Source organism: Leptodactylus fuscus, chromosome 8, assembly GCF_031893055.1.
Source record: "Leptodactylus fuscus isolate aLepFus1 chromosome 8, aLepFus1.hap2, whole genome shotgun sequence".
In the NCBI taxonomy this organism is placed as follows: domain Eukaryota; kingdom Metazoa; phylum Chordata; class Amphibia; order Anura; family Leptodactylidae; genus Leptodactylus; species Leptodactylus fuscus.
Window position 1 is genome coordinate 31,799,100 of NC_134272.1, and position 26,706 is coordinate 31,825,805.

Below are 26,706 nucleotides of genomic sequence, written 5' to 3' on the forward strand. Positions count from 1 at the left end.
AGCTGGTTCGTGGATAAGAAACAGGGTAGTTATTAATGGCAGTATTCACAACAAGAAAAAGGATCCAGCACCGAAAAAATGACTGAATTAAAACATGGCTTTTATTCTAGATTGCTAAAAACACATAGCGTAAACACCAAAGTGCATAGAGAATATATATATGTAAAAAAATCTCTTTGTTTGTATATGTCATACCAGTCCACGAAGACAAAACATCAGACGAGACCTACATGAAACATGGCTGCCGCTGACGCGTTTCGAGGTAGTGTAACCTCTTAGTCATAGCGATAGCAAACTAAACATGGTCATTCCTTATATACTCAAAAACATCTGAACGTAATTAAACACAAATACATAACACATGAGACATATCACGTGAAGACACACGATAAACATTTGAATGCAAAAAAGAAAAATGGGACTGGAATGCTAAATCCACATAAATGTATATAAATACATCTGAACATGTATGTGTGAATTGTACCATAGAAAATTCATAGAAAAAAGAGTTAGCATATTCTGAAGATAAATAAATAAATGACTAGCTTACCCTACATTGGAGAGTTGTTAATGTGTCCGTGGAACAGGTTGTCAATGTCATGATGGCATATATAAAGATGGAAGACTTAAGGTAAGTGTATGAAAAGATCCCGCTGGATTATGTCCTAGTTCACATTGTGAGAAATCTTCAGCCTAAAGGGACATACGACCGCATTGTGTGGATGAAGGCTCCTAACCCGGAAATGGGAATGCAATTCCGGGGAGCCGATCATGTGACTTAACACATGATTGGAAAAACTGGTATGTATGTTGTTGCCTAGACTGCAGATGTAACAAACAGATTGAGGATGGCTCCTCAAGACACGTGATATGTCACATGATGAGGAATACTGCGTGACATGGAGCCATATTTATAAAAAGGTGTATCAGATGTCTGCGGTGTAGACAAGAAGTATAAAATGTGAAAGTCGGACATAGAATTAATTGCATATATTAAATGGAGTTGTTATCCAAAGAGAAAAAACCTGAGATTGGTGTAGAAAAAGAAACGATTATATATATATCAATTCTAAACGTGAGCATATGAATTAATAAAAGTATATAAGATCGGTCTTAAAATTAAGACCATCCGGATACCTAGTAGATAGTTCAAATATCCAAAATGCCTCACGTTTGTGTAGTTTTCTGCCCCAATCACCCCCTCTAATTGGCTTAACCACTTTTTCTATGGCAAAAAATTGGAAAGATACTGTACTGCCACTGTGTACCTGAACAAAATGTCGGGACGCTCCCGACATGTTGACTGATAAATCTTTAGTACAGTCCCTCAGATGTTCTGAAATGCGTGTTCTGAGACATCTAGTGGTGCAACCCACATAATATATATCACATAGTGAACATCGAATTAAATAAATTACATATCTAGAACTACAGTTCAGGTGACATTTAATACGATATTGTTTATCCTTTTTTTTGTTGCAAAAACTGGATGTTTTGTATGCATATTTGCAAACCGAACATCTGGTGGTGCCACATTTATGAAAACCTAGGTATGTCAACCATGATTCATTGACGCTATTGTAATTGTCCCTAAGCATGCTGGGGGACAGCATATTACCGAGCGTTTTCCCTCTTCGGGAAACAAACCGGCATCCAGAGTCAAGAACTCTGGATGTTGCATCATCTTGTAATAATATAGGGATATGTTTTTTGATGATGTTAATAATTTGATTATAGTCAGAACTGTAGTTCGTACAAAAATAAACATTTTTATTGGACTGAGTGTTTCTTCCTGCTTTTGCAGAATCTGATAATAATACTGTTCTGTCCTTTTGTGCAATTAATTTGTCCGCCCTGTGAAGAGACCAATGTGGGTATCCTCTTGCCCTTAATCTATTTAACACCTGTGTTTTTTGAGCCTTAAAATCTCCTTCTTTAGAGCAAGATCTTTTTGTTCTTGTGATTTCTCCCAAAGGTATTGCCATAATGGTGTGTGCTGGATGACAACTAGATGCATGGAGAATGGTGTTTCCTGCGGTTTCCTTGCGATATGGTGTTGAAATTACTCTATTCAAAAGTATGTCCCCCTCAAGTGTGAGATCTAAAAATTGAATAGAACTCTTATTAACAACATGAGTGAATTCCAAATTCATGTCATTATTGTTGAGATACTCCAAAAATGATGGCACGGCCGATATATCCCCCGACCACACAAGCAGGAGGTCGTCGATATATCGACCGTACCAATGGATGCTAATTGCATATGGATTATAAATGGAATATATATACCTCTCCTCCCACCAGCACATATAAAGATTTGCTAAAGACGGTGAAAAGCGGGCCCCCATTGGGGCTCCGCATATCTGCAAATAATAAGTGTTGTTGAAAACAAAAAAGTTATGTTTAAGTAGATATTTCGTAATCATAATGATGAATTCACAGAATTCTTCTGTATAGTTGGAGTAACTGTACAGATGGTGGGAGAGGGCAGTCAAAGCTTTATCATGCGGAATACATGAATAAAGTGATTTAACATCGCAAGATACCCAAGAAAATGCGTCCTGCCAATTAAATTCCTCAAAAGTCTGAAGCACCTGTTTTGTGTCCCGGAGATGTCCGGGTGTACGTAAAACCAACGGTTGAAGAATTCCGTCTAACCAATCACATGTACGCTCGTTAAGGGAACCAATGCCCGATATGATTGGACGTAAAGGAGGCGAGACGGAATTCTTGTGTAATTTAGGTAATCCGTGGAATATGGCTGTTATTGGTTTATCCACGAGCAAATATTCCAAATCTCTGGTATTTAGAATACCCAATTCTAATCCCTCATTAAGAATTTTTTCAAGATTATTTCGGAATTCTATAGTGGGATCCGAGCTCAAAATTCTATATGTGTTAGTATCCTGTAGGATTGTCATAGCAGATTGTATATATTGCTCCCTGTCCATCACCACTACTCTTCCCCCCTTATCCGCCATTTTTATAGTTAAAGACTGGTCCTGCATGAGTGTTTTAAGAGCCAATCTTTCCTTACGAGTTAAATTATCCTTAGTGATAGTAGATGGCATCTTAGAATGTAGAGATCTAAGATCTCGTTCAACAACATGTTGAAAAGAATCAAATGCAGGAACCCTAGAATGAACTGGATAAAAATAGGGATTTTTAGAATGTACTTTGGTAGAATGTACAGTGCGTGATGGTGTGGAACTCTCCAAATGTAACTTAGTAAGTTCCATTACGCTAAGTTGTTCTTGAAAATTAAGTGAAGCAAATTCGTTAATAATATTGTTGTTCATGCTATTGGAAAATGTATCTATTTCACCCTCCTCCTCACAGAGAAAATGTCTCTTGACAGTAAGAGAGCGCATAAAGCGATTCACATCCAATAGAGTTTCAAACAAATTGAATCTTTCCATTGGAACATAATTTAACCCCCTACTGAGTAAAGATACCATATCTGGGGACAAACTCTTGGAAGATAAATTAGTGACACTGGAACAACTGTCAATATTGTCTATATTGTGTGCAGACACATTAACAGAATCGACACATTCCCTATCGTTATAACTGTTGGATGAAGAAGAAACAATGCATGGTGAACTACTGTCCATTAATTCCAGAGATTGCAGGGCAGGATGCATTATTGCCGGGTGGATCTCGTTTTCCTGATGGAAAATCTTGGATTTCTTGGAATGCTTTCGGCCTGCCCTGTGCGTGCGTTTTTTGATCGCACAGAAGTGTTGAAACCAGAAGAACTATTGGTGTCCTGAAAATCATCGAGACCACTTTCCTTATCTGAGATTTCAAACTCCGAAGAACTGAAAGAAACTCTTCGTGATGCATGATAGGGCTGGTCACGGGAATCTTTAAAATTATTCCTCTCCCTCGAACGCTTCAAAATGGATCGTGGAGTAGAAGTAAAATGCTGTTGTTTTCTCCAATTGTAGACTTGATTTTGTTCATAATCCTGTTTATCACGAACAAACTTCCTTTTTTTGATAGAAACAATGTTATTTTCCAATTCTCCGATTTTGGTTTGTATTTTAGGGAGAATTTCTTTGTAGGTTTTAGTATGTTCATATTGAACCAAATCAAGTTTAGTCTTGTCCAAGTCCTCCTTGAATGTTGCCAATTTGTTTTCCTCCTCAGAGATAATCAATTCCATGAGTTTAAATGAACATTGAGTGAGTATTTCCTCCCATTTGGTCTGGAAACTTTCATTATAGATGGTAGTGGCTATTTTGTTCATTCGCAAGCCGCGTGGTATCATCTTTTTGTTAAGATAAGACTTGAGGGAATTGTGGTCCCACCATGTTTTAATCTCTGAAGTCCATGTTTTGGAATATTTGTTGAGTAATTCCCTACATGCTGTTTCTTCATCATTGGTTGTAGAGGAATTATCAAAAACCTCCGCTAATCTCCGAATTCTATGATTATCGGTAAAAACTGATTCCATTATAGAAAAAATGTATAAATATATCTCAATAAATTGCACTGGTGTGAAACGCTAATATCGTTATGGTATTTAATAAGTACCATGCATATTTGAAAAAAATAGTCCAACATGAAACTTTGTATAACAAATCTTTCTTAGACAGAGCCGGCCCGTGGTAACAAATTCCGGATAATCACTTCATGCAAAGAGTAGTTTGTCCACAGCCACTGCAATCAATTATTTATGTGTGTATCGATGCAAGAATCCGCCCTCCGGACAGGGCATTAAGACAGTATTCACAATAAGAAAAAGGATCCAGCACCGAAAAAATGACTGAATTAAAACATGGCTTTTATTCTAGATTGCTAAAAACACATAGCGTAAACACCAAAGTGCATAGAGAATATATATATGTAAAAAAATCTCTTTGTTTGTATATGTCATACCAGTCCACGAAGACAAAACATCAGACGAGACCTACATGAAACATGGCTGCCGCTGACGCGTTTCGAGGTAGTGTAACCTCTTAGTCATAGCGATAGCAAACTAAACATGGTCATTCCTTATATACTCAAAAACATCTGAACGTAATTAAACACAAATACATAACACATGAGACATATCACGTGAAGACACACGATAAACATTTGAATGCAAAAAAGAAAAATGGGACTGGAATGCTAAATCCACATAAATGTATATAAATACATCTGAACATGTATGTGTGAATTGTACCATAGAAAATTCATAGAAAAAAGAGTTAGCATATTCTGAAGATAAATAAATAAATGACTAGCTTACCCTACATTGGAGAGTTGTTAATGTGTCCGTGGAACAGGTTGTCAATGTCATGATGGCATATATAAAGATGGAAGACTTAAGGTAAGTGTATGAAAAGATCCCGCTGGATTATGTCCTAGTTCACATTGTGAGAAATCTTCAGCCTAAAGGGACATACGACCGCATTGTGTGGATGAAGGCTCCTAACCCGGAAATGGGAATGCAATTCCGGGGAGCCGATCATGTGACTTAACACATGATTGGAAAAACTGGTATGTATGTTGTTGCCTAGACTGCAGATGTAACAAACAGATTGAGGATGGCTCCTCAAGACACGTGATATGTCACATGATGAGGAATACTGCGTGACATGGAGCCATATTTATAAAAAGGTGTATCAGATGTCTGCGGTGTAGACAAGAAGTATAAAATGTGAAAGTCGGACATAGAATTAATTGCATATATTAAATGGAGTTGTTATCCAAAGAGAAAAAACCTGAGATTGGTGTAGAAAAAGAAACGATTATATATATATCAATTCTAAACGTGAGCATATGAATTAATAAAAGTATATAAGATCGGTCTTAAAATTAAGACCATCCGGATACCTAGTAGATAGTTCAAATATCCAAAATGCCTCACGTTTGTGTAGTTTTCTGCCCCAATCACCCCCTCTAATTGGCTTAACCACTTTTTCTATGGCAAAAAATTGGAAAGATACTGTACTGCCACTGTGTACCTGAACAAAATGTCGGGACGCTCCCGACATGTTGACTGATAAATCTTTAGTACAGTCCCTCAGATGTTCTGAAATGCGTGTTCTGAGACATCTAGTGGTGCAACCCACATAATATATATCACATAGTGAACATCGAATTAAATAAATTACATATCTAGAACTACAGTTCAGGTGACATTTAATACGATATTGTTTATCCTTTTTTTTGTTGCAAAAACTGGATGTTTTGTATGCATATTTGCAAACCGAACATCTGGTGGTGCCACATTTATGAAAACCTAGGTATGTCAACCATGATTCATTGACGCTATTGTAATTGTCCCTAAGCATGCTGGGGGACAGCATATTACCGAGCGTTTTCCCTCTTCGGGAAACAAACCGGCATCCAGAGTCAAGAACTCTGGATGTTGCATCATCTTGTAATAATATAGGGATATGTTTTTTGATGATGTTAATAATTTGATTATAGTCAGAACTGTAGTTCGTACAAAAATAAACATTTTTATTGGACTGAGTGTTTCTTCCTGCTTTTGCAGAATCTGATAATAATACTGTTCTGTCCTTTTGTGCAATTAATTTGTCCGCCCTGTGAAGAGACCAATGTGGGTATCCTCTTGCCCTTAATCTATTTAACACCTGTGTTTTTTGAGCCTTAAAATGTCCTTCTTTAGAGCAAGATCTTTTTGTTCTTGTGATTTCTCCCAAAGGTATTGCCATAATGGTGTGTGCTGGATGACAACTAGATGCATGGAGAATGGTGTTTCCTGCGGTTTCCTTGCGATATGGTGTTGAAATTACTCTATTCAAAAGTATGTCCCCCTCAAGTGTGAGATCTAAAAATTGAATAGAACTCTTATTAACAACATGAGTGAATTCCAAATTCATGTCATTATTGTTGAGATACTCCAAAAATGATGGCACGGCCGATATATCCCCCGACCACACAAGCAGGAGGTCGTCGATATATCGACCGTACCAATGGATGCTAATTGCATATGGATTATAAATGGAATATATATACCTCTCCTCCCACCAGCACATATAAAGATTTGCTAAAGACGGTGAAAAGCGGGCCCCCATTGGGGCTCCGCATATCTGCAAATAATAAGTGTTGTTGAAAACAAAAAAGTTATGTTTAAGTAGATATTCCGTAATCATAATGATGAATTCACAGAATTCTTCTGTATAGTTGGAGTAACTGTACAGATGGTGGGAGAGGGCAGTCAAAGCTTTATCATGCGGAATACATGAATAAAGTGATTTAACATCGCAAGATACCCAAGAAAATGCGTCCTGCCAATTAAATTCCTCAAAAGTCTGAAGCACCTGTTTTGTGTCCCGGAGATGTCCGGGTGTACGTAAAACCAACGGTTGAAGAATTCCGTCTAACCAATCACATGTACGCTCGTTAAGGGAACCAATGCCCGATATGATTGGACGTAAAGGAGGCGAGACGGAATTCTTGTGTAATTTAGGTAATCCGTGGAATATGGCTGTTATTGGTTTATCCACGAGCAAATATTCCAAATCTCTGGTATTTAGAATACCCAATTCTAATCCCTCATTAAGAATTTTTTCAAGATTATTTCGGAATTCTATAGTGGGATCCGAGCTCAAAATTCTATATGTGTTAGTATCCTGTAGGATTGTCATAGCAGATTGTATATATTGCTCCCTGTCCATCACCACTACTCTTCCCCCCTTATCCGCCATTTTTATAGTTAAAGACTGGTCCTGCATGAGTGTTTTAAGAGCCAATCTTTCCTTACGAGTTAAATTATCCTTAGTGATAGTAGATGGCATCTTAGAATGTAGAGATCTAAGATCTCGTTCAACAACATGTTGAAAAGAATCAAATGCAGGAACCCTAGAATGAACTGGATAAAAATAGGGATTTTTAGAATGTACTTTGGTAGAATGTACAGTGCGTGATGGTGTGGAACTCTCCAAATGTAACTTAGTAAGTTCCATTACGCTAAGTTGTTCTTGAAAATTAAGTGAAGCAAATTCGTTAATAATATTGTTGTTCATGCTATTGGAAAATGTATCTATTTCACCCTCCTCCTCACAGAGAAAATGTCTCTTGACAGTAAGAGAGCGCATAAAGCGATTCACATCCAATAGAGTTTCAAACAAATTGAATCTTTCCATTGGAACATAATTTAACCCCCTACTGAGTAAAGATACCATATCTGGGGACAAACTCTTGGAAGATAAATTAGTGACACTGGAACAACTGTCAATATTGTCTATATTGTGTGCAGACACATTAACAGAATCGACACATTCCCTATCGTTATAACTGTTGGATGAAGAAGAAACAATGCATGGTGAACTACTGTCCATTAATTCCAGAGATTGCAGGGCAGGATGCATTATTGCCGGGTGGATCTCGTTTTCCTGATGGAAAATCTTGGATTTCTTGGAATGCTTTCGGCCTGCCCTGTGCGTGCGTTTTTTGATCGCACAGAAGTGTTGAAACCAGAAGAACTATTGGTGTCCTGAAAATCATCGAGACCACTTTCCTTATCTGAGATTTCAAACTCCGAAGAACTGAAAGAAACTCTTCGTGATGCATGATAGGGCTGGTCACGGGAATCTTTAAAATTATTCCTCTCCCTCGAACGCTTCAAAATGGATCGTGGAGTAGAAGTAAAATGCTGTTGTTTTCTCCAATTGTAGACTTGATTTTGTTCATAATCCTGTTTATCACGAACAAACTTCCTTTTTTTGATAGAAACAATGTTATTTTCCAATTCTCCGATTTTGGTTTGTATTTTAGGGAGAATTTCTTTGTAGGTTTTAGTATGTTCATATTGAACCAAATCAAGTTTAGTCTTGTCCAAGTCCTCCTTGAATGTTGCCAATTTGTTTTCCTCCTCAGAGATAATCAATTCCATGAGTTTAAATGAACATTGAGTGAGTATTTCCTCCCATTTGGTCTGGAAACTTTCATTATAGATGGTAGTGGCTATTTTGTTCATTCGCAAGCCGCGTGGTATCATCTTTTTGTTAAGATAAGACTTGAGGGAATTGTGGTCCCACCATGTTTTAATCTCTGAAGTCCATGTTTTGGAATATTTGTTGAGTAATTCCCTACATGCTGTTTCTTCATCATTGGTTGTAGAGGAATTATCAAAAACCTCCGCTAATCTCCGAATTCTATGATTATCGGTAAAAACTGATTCCATTATAGAAAAAATGTATAAATATATCTCAATAAATTGCACTGGTGTGAAACGCTAATATCGTTATGGTATTTAATAAGTACCATGCATATTTGAAAAAAATAGTCCAACATGAAACTTTGTATAACAAATCTTTCTTAGACAGAGCCGGCCCGTGGTAACAAATTCCGGATAATCACTTCATGCAAAGAGTAGTTTGTCCACAGCCACTGCAATCAATTATTTATGTGTGTATCGATGCAAGAATCCGCCCTCCGGACAGGGCATTAAGACAGTATTCACAATAAGAAAAAGGATCCAGCACCGAAAAAATGACTGAATTAAAACATGGCTTTTATTCTAGATTGCTAAAAACACATAGCGTAAACACCAAAGTGCATAGAGAATATATATATGTAAAAAAATCTCTTTGTTTGTATATGTCATACCAGTCCACGAAGACAAAACATCAGACGAGACCTACATGAAACATGGCTGCCGCTGACGCGTTTCGAGGTAGTGTAACCTCTTAGTCATAGCGATAGCAAACTAAACATGGTCATTCCTTATATACTCAAAAACATCTGAACGTAATTAAACACAAATACATAACACATGAGACATATCACGTGAAGACACACGATAAACATTTGAATGCAAAAAAGAAAAATGGGACTGGAATGCTAAATCCACATAAATGTATATAAATACATCTGAACATGTATGTGTGAATTGTACCATAGAAAATTCATAGAAAAAAGAGTTAGCATATTCTGAAGATAAATAAATAAATGACTAGCTTACCCTACATTGGAGAGTTGTTAATGTGTCCGTGGAACAGGTTGTCAATGTCATGATGGCATATATAAAGATGGAAGACTTAAGGTAAGTGTATGAAAAGATCCCGCTGGATTATGTCCTAGTTCACATTGTGAGAAATCTTCAGCCTAAAGGGACATACGACCGCATTGTGTGGATGAAGGCTCCTAACCCGGAAATGGGAATGCAATTCCGGGGAGCCGATCATGTGACTTAACACATGATTGGAAAAACTGGTATGTATGTTGTTGCCTAGACTGCAGATGTAACAAACAGATTGAGGATGGCTCCTCAAGACACGTGATATGTCACATGATGAGGAATACTGCGTGACATGGAGCCATATTTATAAAAAGGTGTATCAGATGTCTGCGGTGTAGACAAGAAGTATAAAATGTGAAAGTCGGACATAGAATTAATTGCATATATTAAATGGAGTTGTTATCCAAAGAGAAAAAACCTGAGATTGGTGTAGAAAAAGAAACGATTATATATATATCAATTCTAAACGTGAGCATATGAATTAATAAAAGTATATAAGATCGGTCTTAAAATTAAGACCATCCGGATACCTAGTAGATAGTTCAAATATCCAAAATGCCTCACGTTTGTGTAGTTTTCTGCCCCAATCACCCCCTCTAATTGGCTTAACCACTTTTTCTATGGCAAAAAATTGGAAAGATACTGTACTGCCACTGTGTACCTGAACAAAATGTCGGGACGCTCCCGACATGTTGACTGATAAATCTTTAGTACAGTCCCTCAGATGTTCTGAAATGCGTGTTCTGAGACATCTAGTGGTGCAACCCACATAATATATATCACATAGTGAACATCGAATTAAATAAATTACATATCTAGAACTACAGTTCAGGTGACATTTAATACGATATTGTTTATCCTTTTTTTTGTTGCAAAAACTGGATGTTTTGTATGCATATTTGCAAACCGAACATCTGGTGGTGCCACATTTATGAAAACCTAGGTATGTCAACCATGATTCATTGACGCTATTGTAATTGTCCCTAAGCATGCTGGGGGACAGCATATTACCGAGCGTTTTCCCTCTTCGGGAAACAAACCGGCATCCAGAGTCAAGAACTCTGGATGTTGCATCATCTTGTAATAATATAGGGATATGTTTTTTGATGATGTTAATAATTTGATTATAGTCAGAACTGTAGTTCGTACAAAAATAAACATTTTTATTGGACTGAGTGTTTCTTCCTGCTTTTGCAGAATCTGATAATAATACTGTTCTGTCCTTTTGTGCAATTAATTTGTCCGCCCTGTGAAGAGACCAATGTGGGTATCCTCTTGCCCTTAATCTATTTAACACCTGTGTTTTTTGAGCCTTAAAATCTCCTTCTTTAGAGCAAGATCTTTTTGTTCTTGTGATTTCTCCCAAAGGTATTGCCATAATGGTGTGTGCTGGATGACAACTAGATGCATGGAGAATGGTGTTTCCTGCGGTTTCCTTGCGATATGGTGTTGAAATTACTCTATTCAAAAGTATGTCCCCCTCAAGTGTGAGATCTAAAAATTGAATAGAACTCTTATTAACAACATGAGTGAATTCCAAATTCATGTCATTATTGTTGAGATACTCCAAAAATGATGGCACGGCCGATATATCCCCCGACCACACAAGCAGGAGGTCGTCGATATATCGACCGTACCAATGGATGCTAATTGCATATGGATTATAAATGGAATATATATACCTCTCCTCCCACCAGCACATATAAAGATTTGCTAAAGACGGTGAAAAGCGGGCCCCCATTGGGGCTCCGCATATCTGCAAATAATAAGTGTTGTTGAAAACAAAAAAGTTATGTTTAAGTAGATATTCCGTAATCATAATGATGAATTCACAGAATTCTTCTGTATAGTTGGAGTAACTGTACAGATGGTGGGAGAGGGCAGTCAAAGCTTTATCATGCGGAATACATGAATAAAGTGATTTAACATCGCAAGATACCCAAGAAAATGCGTCCTGCCAATTAAATTCCTCAAAAGTCTGAAGCACCTGTTTTGTGTCCCGGAGATGTCCGGGTGTACGTAAAACCAACGGTTGAAGAATTCCGTCTAACCAATCACATGTACGCTCGTTAAGGGAACCAATGCCCGATATGATTGGACGTAAAGGAGGCGAGACGGAATTCTTGTGTAATTTAGGTAATCCGTGGAATATGGCTGTTATTGGTTTATCCACGAGCAAATATTCCAAATCTCTGGTATTTAGAATACCCAATTCTAATCCCTCATTAAGAATTTTTTCAAGATTATTTCGGAATTCTATAGTGGGATCCGAGCTCAAAATTCTATATGTGTTAGTATCCTGTAGGATTGTCATAGCAGATTGTATATATTGCTCCCTGTCCATCACCACTACTCTTCCCCCCTTATCCGCCATTTTTATAGTTAAAGACTGGTCCTGCATGAGTGTTTTAAGAGCCAATCTTTCCTTACGAGTTAAATTATCCTTAGTGATAGTAGATGGCATCTTAGAATGTAGAGATCTAAGATCTCGTTCAACAACATGTTGAAAAGAATCAAATGCAGGAACCCTAGAATGAACTGGATAAAAATAGGGATTTTTAGAATGTACTTTGGTAGAATGTACAGTGCGTGATGGTGTGGAACTCTCCAAATGTAACTTAGTAAGTTCCATTACGCTAAGTTGTTCTTGAAAATTAAGTGAAGCAAATTCGTTAATAATATTGTTGTTCATGCTATTGGAAAATGTATCTATTTCACCCTCCTCCTCACAGAGAAAATGTCTCTTGACAGTAAGAGAGCGCATAAAGCGATTCACATCCAATAGAGTTTCAAACAAATTGAATCTTTCCATTGGAACATAATTTAACCCCCTACTGAGTAAAGATACCATATCTGGGGACAAACTCTTGGAAGATAAATTAGTGACACTGGAACAACTGTCAATATTGTCTATATTGTGTGCAGACACATTAACAGAATCGACACATTCCCTATCGTTATAACTGTTGGATGAAGAAGAAACAATGCATGGTGAACTACTGTCCATTAATTCCAGAGATTGCAGGGCAGGATGCATTATTGCCGGGTGGATCTCGTTTTCCTGATGGAAAATCTTGGATTTCTTGGAATGCTTTCGGCCTGCCCTGTGCGTGCGTTTTTTGATCGCACAGAAGTGTTGAAACCAGAAGAACTATTGGTGTCCTGAAAATCATCGAGACCACTTTCCTTATCTGAGATTTCAAACTCCGAAGAACTGAAAGAAACTCTTCGTGATGCATGATAGGGCTGGTCACGGGAATCTTTAAAATTATTCCTCTCCCTCGAACGCTTCAAAATGGATCGTGGAGTAGAAGTAAAATGCTGTTGTTTTCTCCAATTGTAGACTTGATTTTGTTCATAATCCTGTTTATCACGAACAAACTTCCTTTTTTTGATAGAAACAATGTTATTTTCCAATTCTCCGATTTTGGTTTGTATTTTAGGGAGAATTTCTTTGTAGGTTTTAGTATGTTCATATTGAACCAAATCAAGTTTAGTCTTGTCCAAGTCCTCCTTGAATGTTGCCAATTTGTTTTCCTCCTCAGAGATAATCAATTCCATGAGTTTAAATGAACATTGAGTGAGTATTTCCTCCCATTTGGTCTGGAAACTTTCATTATAGATGGTAGTGGCTATTTTGTTCATTCGCAAGCCGCGTGGTATCATCTTTTTGTTAAGATAAGACTTGAGGGAATTGTGGTCCCACCATGTTTTAATCTCTGAAGTCCATGTTTTGGAATATTTGTTGAGTAATTCCCTACATGCTGTTTCTTCATCATTGGTTGTAGAGGAATTATCAAAAACCTCCGCTAATCTCCGAATTCTATGATTATCGGTAAAAACTGATTCCATTATAGAAAAAATGTATAAATATATCTCAATAAATTGCACTGGTGTGAAACGCTAATATCGTTATGGTATTTAATAAGTACCATGCATATTTGAAAAAAATAGTCCAACATGAAACTTTGTATAACAAATCTTTCTTAGACAGAGCCGGCCCGTGGTAACAAATTCCGGATAATCACTTCATGCAAAGAGTAGTTTGTCCACAGCCACTGCAATCAATTATTTATGTGTGTATCGATGCAAGAATCCGCCCTCCGGACAGGGCATTAAGACAGTATTCACAATAAGAAAAAGGATCCAGCACCGAAAAAATGACTGAATTAAAACATGGCTTTTATTCTAGATTGCTAAAAACACATAGCGTAAACACCAAAGTGCATAGAGAATATATATATGTAAAAAAATCTCTTTGTTTGTATATGTCATACCAGTCCACGAAGACAAAACATCAGACGAGACCTACATGAAACATGGCTGCCGCTGACGCGTTTCGAGGTAGTGTAACCTCTTAGTCATAGCGATAGCAAACTAAACATGGTCATTCCTTATATACTCAAAAACATCTGAACGTAATTAAACACAAATACATAACACATGAGACATATCACGTGAAGACACACGATAAACATTTGAATGCAAAAAAGAAAAATGGGACTGGAATGCTAAATCCACATAAATGTATATAAATACATCTGAACATGTATGTGTGAATTGTACCATAGAAAATTCATAGAAAAAAGAGTTAGCATATTCTGAAGATAAATAAATAAATGACTAGCTTACCCTACATTGGAGAGTTGTTAATGTGTCCGTGGAACAGGTTGTCAATGTCATGATGGCATATATAAAGATGGAAGACTTAAGGTAAGTGTATGAAAAGATCCCGCTGGATTATGTCCTAGTTCACATTGTGAGAAATCTTCAGCCTAAAGGGACATACGACCGCATTGTGTGGATGAAGGCTCCTAACCCGGAAATGGGAATGCAATTCCGGGGAGCCGATCATGTGACTTAACACATGATTGGAAAAACTGGTATGTATGTTGTTGCCTAGACTGCAGATGTAACAAACAGATTGAGGATGGCTCCTCAAGACACGTGATATGTCACATGATGAGGAATACTGCGTGACATGGAGCCATATTTATAAAAAGGTGTATCAGATGTCTGCGGTGTAGACAAGAAGTATAAAATGTGAAAGTCGGACATAGAATTAATTGCATATATTAAATGGAGTTGTTATCCAAAGAGAAAAAACCTGAGATTGGTGTAGAAAAAGAAACGATTATATATATATCAATTCTAAACGTGAGCATATGAATTAATAAAAGTATATAAGATCGGTCTTAAAATTAAGACCATCCGGATACCTAGTAGATAGTTCAAATATCCAAAATGCCTCACGTTTGTGTAGTTTTCTGCCCCAATCACCCCCTCTAATTGGCTTAACCACTTTTTCTATGGCAAAAAATTGGAAAGATACTGTACTGCCACTGTGTACCTGAACAAAATGTCGGGACGCTCCCGACATGTTGACTGATAAATCTTTGTTGTCATCCAGCACACACCATTAAGGCAATACCTTTGGGAGAAATCACAAGAACAAAAAGATCTTGCTCTAAAGAAGGAGATTTTAAGGCTCAAAAAACACAGGTGTTAAATAGATTAAGGGCAAGAGGATACCCACATTGGTCTCTTCATAGGGCGGACAAATTAATTGCACAAAAGGACAGAACAGTATTATTATCAGATTCTGCAAAAGCAGGAAGAAACACTCAGTCCAATAAAAATGTTTATTTTTGTACGAACTACAGTTCTGACTATAATCAAATTATTAACATCATCAAAAAACATATCCCTATATTATTACAAGATGATGCAACATCCAGAGTTCTTGACTCTGGATGCCGGTTTGTTTCCCGAAGAGGGAAAACGCTCGGTAATATGCTGTCCCCCAGCATGCTTAGGGACAATTACAATAGCGTCAATGAATCATGGTTGACATACCTAGGTTTTCATAAATGTGGCACCACCAGATGTTCGGTTTGCAAATATGCATACAAAACATCCAGTTTTTGCAACAAAAAAAAGGATAAACAATATCGTATTAAATGTCACCTGAACTGTAGTTCTAGATATGTAATTTATTTAATTCGATGTTCACTATGTGATATATATTATGTGGGTTGCACCACTAGATGTCTCAGAACACGCATTTCAGAACATCTGAGGGACTGTACTAAAGATTTATCAGTCAACATGTCGGGAGCGTCCCGACATTTTGTTCAGGTACACAGTGGCAGTACAGTATCTTTCCAATTTTTTGCCATAGAAAAAGTGGTTAAGCCAATTAGAGGGGGTGATTGGGGCAGAAAACTACACAAACGTGAGGCATTTTGGATATTTGAACTATCTACTAGGTATCCGGATGGTCTTAATTTTAAGACCGATCTTATATACTTTTATTAATTCATATGCTCACGTTTAGAATTGATATATATATAATCGTTTCTTTTTCTACACCAATCTCAGGTTTTTTCTCTTTGGATAACAACTCCATTTAATATATGCAATTAATTCTATGTCCGACTTTCACATTTTATACTTCTTGTCTACACCGCAGACATCTGATACACCTTTTTATAAATATGGCTCCATGTCACGCAGTATTCCTCATCATGTGACATATCACGTGTCTTGAGGAGCCATCCTCAATCTGTTTGTTACATCTGCAGTCTAGGCAACAACATACATACCAGTTTTTCCAATCATGTGTTAAGTCACATGATCGGCTCCCCGGAATTGCATTCCCATTTCCGGGTTAGGAGCCTTCATCCACACAATGCGGTCGTATGTCCCTTTAGGCTGAAGATTTCTCACAATGTGAACTAGGACATAATCCAGCGGGATCTTTTCATACACTTACCTTAAGTCTTCCATCTTTATATATGCCATCATGACATTGACAACCTGTTCCACGGACACATTAACAACTCTCCAATGTAGGGTAAGCTAGTCATTTATTTATTTATCTTCAGAATATGCTAACTCTTTTTTCTATGAATTTTCTATGGTACAATTCACACATACATGTTCAGATGTATTTATATACATTTATGTGGATTTAGCATTCCAGTCCCATTTTTCTTTTTTGCATTCAAATGTTTATCGTGTGTCTTCACGTGATATGTCTCATGTGTTATGTATTTGTGTTTAATTACGTTCAGATGTTTTTGAGTATATAAGGAATGACCATGTTTAGTTTGCTATCGCTATGACTAAGAGGTTACACTACCTCGAAACGCGTCAGCGGCAGCCATGTTTCATGTAGGTCTCGTCTGATGTTTTGTCTTCGTGGACTGGTATGACATATACAAACAAAGAGATTTTTTTACATATATATATTCTCTATGCACTTTGGTGTTTACGCTATGTGTTTTTAGCAATCTAGAATAAAAGCCATGTTTTAATTCAGTCATTTTTTCGGTGCTGGATCCTTTTTCTTATTGTGAATACTGTCTTAATGCCCTGTCCGGAGGGCGGATTCTTGCATCGATACACACATAAATAATTGATTGCAGTGGCTGTGGACAAACTACTCTTTGCATGAAGTAGTTATTAATGGCACCTACTTAGACTTGGTCACAGTCACCAATGGCGCACCACAGGGGTCAGTGCTGGGTCCTCTTTTTAATATTTTCAGTAATGTCCTGATACTAAGCTCTGCAGTCAATACAGAAAGGGATAGTGTAATATTACGGAGGGATTAGGGGGAAGCTTGAAGCTTAGGCAGGGGAATGGCAAATTAATTTTAACATTGATAAATCCAAAGTCATGGACCTGAACAGTGGAAATACGTTTTAAAATGATATATATTATATAATTATATATTAAATAATAAAACAGCGGGTAAAACTACCACTTAAAGAGATCTGGGAATACTGGTTGACAGTATACCTAATTTTCGCACTCTGTACCTGGCAACTGCTAACAAGGCAAACACAATTATGAGCTGTATCAAGAAAGAGATTCCTACAAAAAAGACATCATTGTACCCAGCGTATACACAGATATTATAGGGCCCCTTAGCAAAATGTAGTTAGTTATTCATTATTTATATCTCTATATAGTTTTTCCAGAAGGTCATTTACTTGCAACAATAATGAGCTCTACCCCCTCCCTGCCCATTTTAAAGAAAAGCAGTAGGTGCATTGCAAAAGGTGGAAAAGTCACTATTTTATTGATGTGGACCAAAAATTGCTTCTTTTGGCACGCCTTGCACAAATCATCACCATATTTTTCATTGTAGTCATTGTAGTCATACCAGACAGATGTTATTGATAACAGATGATATTGATAAATGTACATACTTTCCAGTTTTAGAAGAATAAACCTTGCTGCCTGCAACCACCACTTGGGGATCTCACTGTATAGGAATTAATACGGCCACCTTTGAATTTAATTGAAGCTTTTACGATTTCCTTATACTCCCCCTAGTGTTGGCTGCAGGAAAAAGAAGTCTATTGATGTCGCAGGAAGCAGCAGAATATCAACTCAGGCCCCCTTCCCCAACGGGCCCCATAGCAGCTGAGTGGTCTGCCTACATGGTAGTTATGCCATTGGTCTCACCTCTATACAAATCACTGTTCAGGCAACATTGTGCACAATTTTGGTTGCTTGTATATAAGAAGACATTGCTGAACTAAAGCAGGTGTAGACAAGGGTGACAAAGTTAACTGAGTTAACCATATCAATCTTGGGGTTGTTCAGTTTTGAAACAAGATGTCATCGGGGTGACCCAATTACAATGTATAAATATATGAATGGATACTATAGAGATCCTTCCAGTGATATCTTTACACCTATGCCTGTCACTGTGACAAGGGGGCATCATCTATGTCTAGAAGAGAAAAGTTTTTACCATAATCATAGGTGGGGATTCTCTACGGTAATACCGGTGACACTATAGAAGTCACTGCCACAGGATGTAGTGATGTCTGGATACCTTTCTTGAAAGTAAAAATATCACAAGTTATAGGAACTAGAATTTCTCAGATAAGTTGTTGATCCAGGGATTTAGTCCAATTGCATATTTGGAGTTCAGGAGGAATTTGGCATCTGACTCAGTTATTTTTGTTTTCCTCTGGTTTGTAGGTTGGATTTGTGTCTTTATCCAACGTTATCAATTATGTTGCTATGTTGTTATGCAGGATTGCCATAGGATTGCCATAGGTAGTTTCAAAGTCATATATGAGTCATGAAACAAACAAAACAGTAACCATATCCAATATTAGTGTAGCTAACTGTATAGATTTATTCGTTGTTGTTTATTATTGTCGTCATTGTACAAGGACTGAAAATGTTGACATTCTCTTAGTATTTTGACAAATTATATCTGTTTTCATTTTCTCCTCTCACAAACAGCCGGCTTCCGACCACAGGACCACCATTTGCTTGATCTAATTTTAGCTGTGGCCTATAAAACCCCAACTACAGAGGTTTATTCTAGCTGGATTTGTACTATTCAAAACCACACAGTGTTGAAAGCTACTGTACTATAAGTATTTGTATTTACTACTCTCTAAACACTTTCTAAACCTGCCTCAAAGAATATGGTGCATATATAGTAATAAAAGCTGTTCTGTGATTGCTGGTTATCAACAACAAAACATTTTTATTTTAGACAGCTTCATAAATCTACTGTACAATATTTTAGTAACTTAAAGGGATTCTACCATTAAAAACTTTTTTTTCTCCCTAACACGTCCGAATAGCCTTTAGATGTCTTCTCTGCACCGCCGTTCAGGTAAAATCCTGTTTTCCGCCGGTATGCAAATGAGTTTTCTTGCAGCACTGGGGGCGGGCCCCAGCCCTCAAACAGCACTGGGGTCATCCCCAATGCTGCAAGAGAACTCTCCAGCGCCGCCTCCATCTTCTTCAGGAAAAGGGTCTTGACGCGTCTTCTTCCGGGGATGGCTTCAAACTACTAGGCCTAGAGCCAACCCCCAAAAGAAGACGCGTCAAGACCCCATTCCTGAAGAAGATGGAGGCGGCGCTGGAGAGTTCTCTTGCAGCATTGGGGATGCCCCCAGTGCTGTTTGAGCGCTTGGGCTCACCCCTAGTGCTGCGAGAGAACTCATTTGCATACTGGCGGAAAACAGGATTTTAAACGAATGGCGGGGCAGAGAAGACGTCTAAAGGTAGGAGATGAATAGCCTTTCTTAAGGCTATTACAACGTGTTAGGGAGAATAAAAAGTTTTTAATGGTAGAATCCCTTTAAGTTACTAAACTATTGTACAGTAGATTTATGAAGCTGTGTAAAATAAAAATGTTTTTGTTGTTCATAACCACCAATCACAGAACAGCTTTTATTAACTACATCATTACACATATTGCAGTGTATGCATATATCTGTATATAGTGTAAACAGTAATATATATATATATATATATATATATATATATATATATATATATATATATATATATATATTTGCCTCATTGTTAATTGGACACCTGCTGAGACACAATGGGGCAAATTTATTAAGACTGGCGTATTGTATACAATTCTTAATAGACAGCTCAACTGGAGCAGGAAATCTGAGATTTATAAAGAATCCCTGTGCATAAATCTATCAGACATCCTGGTTCCAGAAAGGGAATCTACACCACTCACATTCACACAATGTAGCGGGCAAGGAATGGATCGGGGTTTTGTCACATGCATTTGGTACAAGAAAGGTACTTGCGCTAAATGTACATCTCAATATCATTCCCCCACGTCAGGGCATAGCAGGCAATAGCAGCAACTTCTTATGACAGAGGTATAATTCTTAGGACTCTGCTTGGCTGGGGCTGGAGCTGACGCTGAGTGACAGTATTTCCAGGGGTCTCTGTATGTCTCCCTCCCTCTCAAGTCCACAAAATGCCTTAAATGCCCAGGCTGTGGCATGCAGGTTATCAATCGGTCTGAGGCTCATAGTTTGGATTGTAGCTAGGAAGTCTGTCCAACAGTTATTCTCACAGTCGTCACTATGCATACAAGTCCACAAAAGGAGCAGGGCTACGGCCCATCTCTTGACTGTTTAATGCTATTTGGATCTGTCTGCAGCTATCTACCTTACTAGAACTCCAGATTTCTCCTTCATCCTGTCTAGGAAGGAAGAGAATGCCACACACTCCCATCTTTCTAAGTCAGAAAGGAGAAGACATTCAGTTCCTTTATCCAGTTCTCCCACGGATGCCACACAAGACAAAATACTTGGAGGAGGTGTAGCCGTGAAAATCTGTTGTGTTTCATCTATACAGTTCCTTAGGCTGCCCTGACCACATGTCACTTCTATCCTTAAACTGGTCGATAACGAGAAGGCATTAGATGTGACCTAATTATTAGGTTGCTGTGGAAAAACAGGTGAATGTTAGTGCTGGTGCTTGCACAAGTCTGTAGGTTAAGGACCTGCTCAAACGACCAAAAACTTATAATAAAGATATTTTCATGTTTCACATTTCACCACTTTATGTAAATTGGCCACCCCTTATAGACATACATAATGTAACTATGCCTCACTGATACTCCTGATATTTGACCACAGACCCTTTGGTGTTCACATAAAGAATACACAATGGTGATACCTTATACAAATAGTAGCCAGAGATTAAAAAAGAAAAAAAAAAGGCAAAATTTTAAATCTTAATACTAAAATATCTATTTTAGAAAGACAACATAAATATAATTCCACTCAAAAGATCATCTCCAAACTATATGAAATTTTGCAGCATAAGGGGGCATTCACACGGAGTAACGCCGGGCGTGTATCACAGCCGTATACGGCGGCGTTACGGCAGACTGCCGAACACTTCCCATTCACTTCAATGGGAGCGCTCGTAAACGTCGCTGTTACGAGCGCTCCCATTGAAGTGAATTGGAAGTGTTCGGCAGTCTGCCGTAACGCCGGTGTGTACGGCTGTGATACACGCCCGGCCTTGCTCCGTGTGAATGCCCCCTTAATTTGTAATACGAAAAAATGAGAATACAATGGTATAGCTAGGGCAATAGAAGTAGTAACATATAACAAACAGATTAAAAGATAGAATGAAAAAACAAAGCTTAAATATGTATATATAGCTACAGGAACAACAAAACACAAAAGTAGGTAACACATTTTTCTAAATCTTACACCTCTACAATTTAAAATACTGCAACATCTAAACTGGGATTAAAGGTATCTGTAATCCCAGCCACTGTATAATACAGCAACAACCAAATCTGGTGGTACAGGCAAAGCACCTGTGCCCATGTCATGCTCTGGACTTTATTTCCATTTGTAGGAATGGGTTAAAATGTTACCATATAACAGAAAGGTAACTTAGTATGCATTTGTTCTGCTACAGAATACAGTATATACTCGAGTATAAGCCGACCCGAAAATAAGCCGAGGCCCCTAATTTTACCACAAAAAACTGGGAAAACTTATTGACTTGAGTATAAGCCGAGGAGGGGGGGGGGGGGAATGCAGAAGCTACTGGTAAATTTCAAAAATTAAAATGGTTGGAGGTTTTGGGTGCAGTAGTTGCTGGTGCTGGGGAAGGGGAGGGGGTGTTTTGGTTGTCTGTCTGCCCCTTCCATGAGCTTGAGGACTGGGTTTTTTTTTCTTCCTCCACTTGGAATTCAGCCTGGCTGTATATAGGTTATCTGCAGTGCTCCTATTAACCCCTTTCTGACGGAACAGGAGCACTGCAGATCCCCTATATTCAGTAGACCGGGCACTTTCAGGTACAGGATACCTAATGTGTATGTGTTTCACAGTCATTTTCTACTTTTGTATGTATTCTAGGGAAAGGAGGGATTTAGAACTTTTATTTTTATTCTTTTTTAAATCTTCTCTTTTTTTTTTTAATTTTTTTGCACTATGTTATGGGAGATTCTATACATTGATATTGTGGCTGGTCATAGACCCCCCCCCCCCCTCCTAAAAAAATAAATAAATAAATATTTTTTCTGCTGACTCGAGTATATGCCGAGGGGTGGCTGTTTCAGCACAAAAAGTGGGCTGAAAATTCGGCCTATACTCGAGTATATACGGTACATGGTATAATATGACGCAGAGTTATACTGACATTCCTTGGGCCTACCAGATAAAATGATTCTTAAAGCCTGTAGGAAATAGACCATGGTACCCTTAAAATGTGGGTGTCTTCTGCTTTACTACTATTGTGTTAGAGCTTGAACCCACTGGAGGATTCTCTGGTACACTGAAGGGCCAGTCTGAGGTCTGCTTCACATCTGTGTTCAGTATTCCATTCAGGGAGTCCACTTGGGGACCCCCCCGAACAGAAAACTATATGCATTAAAAAGCTAAAAAACCACACGGACCCCATATACTGTAATGGGGACCATGTGTTTTCCGTGCGGTGTCTGCACGAATCATGCGGAGAGAAAAGTACTATGGGGTCCATGTAGTCTCTTATCTAACCAATTTTTAATGTGTTTAGGTTTCCATTCAGAGGGTCCCCAAGCGGCCTCCCCGACGGAATACCAAACACAGATGTGAACTGAAACTGACATTATAGCATTGGTAATCATGGAGGTCACTGACGCTAATGGGGAGCTACAACAAAAAGATTTAGCATTCAGTGTAATACTAAATTTGAAAAAAATATGTAACGCTAGCTGATAACACTGGCTGATAACATTGTTCATTTGTGTTTTTGGCACGAAAAGTGTTAACTTTATAGATTTTATGATTTTGTATATAAAATGAAATTCCTAGAATAATATAAGCACATTGTAATTTGTGTGAAATTATCATTATTTTCCATTCTGTTAGGCATGTTTTGGTCACGCAGAATTTTACTGTTCTTAATGTGGTTCCTGTTATACGTAATGTTTCCAACCTACTACTTCCTTTCTTGTAAATCCAAAACATTACACTGAGCAGGTTTCTGATTTTGAGGTTATATATTGCAGATGTCTTTAACCTTGCACTTCATTGCAAACTCACAAAACCTTCATCTATTTTCTCACAGCACTTTGTCTAATGCAAAGGTCACTTCTCCTGATATTTTTGAAAGTTTCCTAGATGAAATAACACAGTAGGTTTTATATGGTGCTAGAAATAAAGGTGTTTTTTTTTCTAATTTACTAAGAAAACCAAAAACTTCAGAATTCTCATTTGGACAACGATGCTTTTACACGTGTTCATTGCAATCCTCTCTTTGTGTACCAGGATGTCAGAAGGTAGGTGGAATTCGGAAGTGAAGTTTGATATGGTTGGAAAGCTTTTGATACCCTGTGTAACATTTGCTTTAATTCATTGTTTGTGATCTGCTGTCTGCAAAGAAACCACACTTAAAGCTATGACTGTATAAAGTAAAGATATATAGTATATAGGTAAGGAACTGTATAAGATTACTCTTCAAATACATGAAAATAATTTTTTTTCCTATTAGCCGTAAATTACTCTTTATATTTTGTAAATAGGTAATTTCATTGTATGTTCCCATTTAAAGGGGTTATGTCGCAAAGAATATTTAACTTCTATGAATAGGATAGATAGTTGTCTGACTACTGAGACCCCCCACTAATCCTGAGAATGGGAGTGCTTTACCCCCGTTGTGAATTCAGTCTTGTTGCAGCTGCATTTGTACCTCTTGCTGGACAGGGCACAGCCTGTGCACCCATTAATTTCAATGGGTAGTACCTGAGACAGCCAAGTCAAGGGTCTCAGTGGGGGTCTCCGGGGTCCGACTCCAACTGATCAGCTAGTAATCCTCCTGTTGATAGAGGATATTCTTTGTGACATAACCCCTTTAAACACTAAGATACCTGTAGTTTCTCCTATTATTGCTTACAAAATTATAATAAATAATAAAATATAGTATATATTCCCTTAAATCAATACAAATTCACAAAAATAACTTTATTGATTTCTCTATGCATATTCATTTTGGAATGTCGGCAAAGTAAAAATAATACTATTTACTTACTAAATATATGCCATATAATATATGCAATATGAGTGCAATATATATGTGTAAATGTATTTTTCTGCTTCTTGTTGTCGCAGGTATCCAGGTAACACAGCCAGCTGTGGTAGTCGCTAACAGGCATGGAGAGGCTTCGCTGACATGTGACTATAGAGTTTTTGAAAAGGTGGAAGAGTTACGTTTCAGTCTCCTGAAGAAGTCTGAAGATCGTGAAGTCGAGATTTGTGTTTTTTCTTTCAACACTAATTATGACTATGCTGTCTCTGAAGGCAGCAACTCATGTTTAGTCGCTCCCAGTCCACACAATGTAACTTTTAACATGTCAGGGCTACAAGCAGAAGACACAGGGATGTATACTTGTAAGATGGAAGTCATGTATCCTCCTCCTTATCAGGTCGCTGACGGGAATGTAACTTTTCTTTACGTCACTGGTAAGTGCTTTGTTTTGTGCTTTGCTCCAGAAATACTAGGTGCAAATACATTTTTTAAACAACGTATATCAAATGTCATCTTGCATTGTCACTGCATGTAAACTAAATTATTCTTTTGTTTTATAGACTTGACCTACCAATGTGCACAATCCACGGAGCCAGTAGAATTTGACATGTACCAATGGGTGTTACTCACAATCTTTGTGGTTTTGTTGTTGTACAGTTTAATCATCACAAGCATCCTAATCTGTAAGGTAAGTGAGATATTTCACATAGGAAGCTGTTTAGGAATAGATGATTTCATACCTTGGTAATATTTTTTTTTATTTAGAAAAAAAATCGACATACGAAAGTTATTTCTGGTTCTGATATGTCAAATGGTTGAGGCGATATTTAGGGAAGTTATCAGATGCGATTAATTTCTAAGTAATATTTATTTAATATGATTATCTGTTAATATACATAACATGTTTGATTAAAGGGGCAGAATGGGCAATGCCATTCCAACATAATGCGACAAGAAATGCCAATCGCTAGCCACAGTGGTACTCATCTCGGCCAGTGATTTTTTACCAATATATATTGCAGAACCCATGGAAATCAAATTATTGGCTACCTAGCTATATAATTAATAAAGTTGAAAAAAGACACAGGTCCATCAAGTCTAACCTATATTTATTAGAACGCCAATTACCCTATATGAGGGGGAAAAAGTGCCCCCCGGCTCCAGATTCCCAATTCATTCCAATGATGGTGAAACTATTACTTCTCAGGGTCTATAAAAACTATGGCTGTAAACCTTGCCTACCTATTAATGTGCCCTTGGCTGTTTGGTGCCACATAGAGGAATTTGAGGTGGTCTTTGGACACAGATTCCTCTCCAGATATTGGTCTTGTTTTCCCATCATGAGTTTTTGCGCTGATTATCCTCAGATATACTGGGGCTAAGCAGCTCGAGTCTATGGCAAGATCAAGCAGCATGAAAACCAATTGGAGCCAGATCCCACAAGGTTTTTGGAGCTGATTTGGAGGCACAATGCTCCATGTAACTCTAGCCTTACATTGAATATTGTGTATGTGTATGTATAATACTTCTATTACTCTTTATGCTAAAATTATTTTGTATTTTTTCCTTCATATTTTACAGAAAAGGAAAAGAATATGGGATACTCGATACTATGAACAAATACTGCAATCTGAGTACAAGAATTATCACCCTTATTATGTTCAATTCTGAATTGTCAAACAGGTTGGAAACCTTCGCTTTACTGCATGTAACATCATTTTTTGCAGTATCTAGTTCTAGTATGTTCTTTTGAGGAACGATTGTTATATTATAGATCATTTTGGGCATCATATTGTAAGGTATATCTTAGCCTAAAGTCATATATAAACCATGTTGGGAACTTCTGCTACAGTATGTGTTGTTCAAACCATGTTGGTCCTTTATATGTT

The 26,706-nt window shown here is 37.6% G+C and overlaps 1 protein-coding gene across 1 annotated transcript; it reads left to right on the forward strand.

Annotated features, from left to right (window-relative positions):
• The first annotated feature begins 14,304 nt into the window (after positions 1-14,304).
• CTLA4 (cytotoxic T-lymphocyte associated protein 4) lies at positions 14,305-26,488 on the forward strand. Its single transcript, XM_075284804.1, has 7 exons — positions 14,305-14,329; positions 20,946-21,112; positions 22,163-22,195; positions 23,981-24,071; positions 24,901-25,251; positions 25,378-25,505; positions 26,399-26,488. Exons 1-7 carry the CDS (start codon positions 14,305-14,307, stop codon positions 26,486-26,488), a joined length of 885 nt encoding a protein of 294 aa, XP_075140905.1.
• Positions 26,489-26,706: the final 218 nt, after the last annotated feature.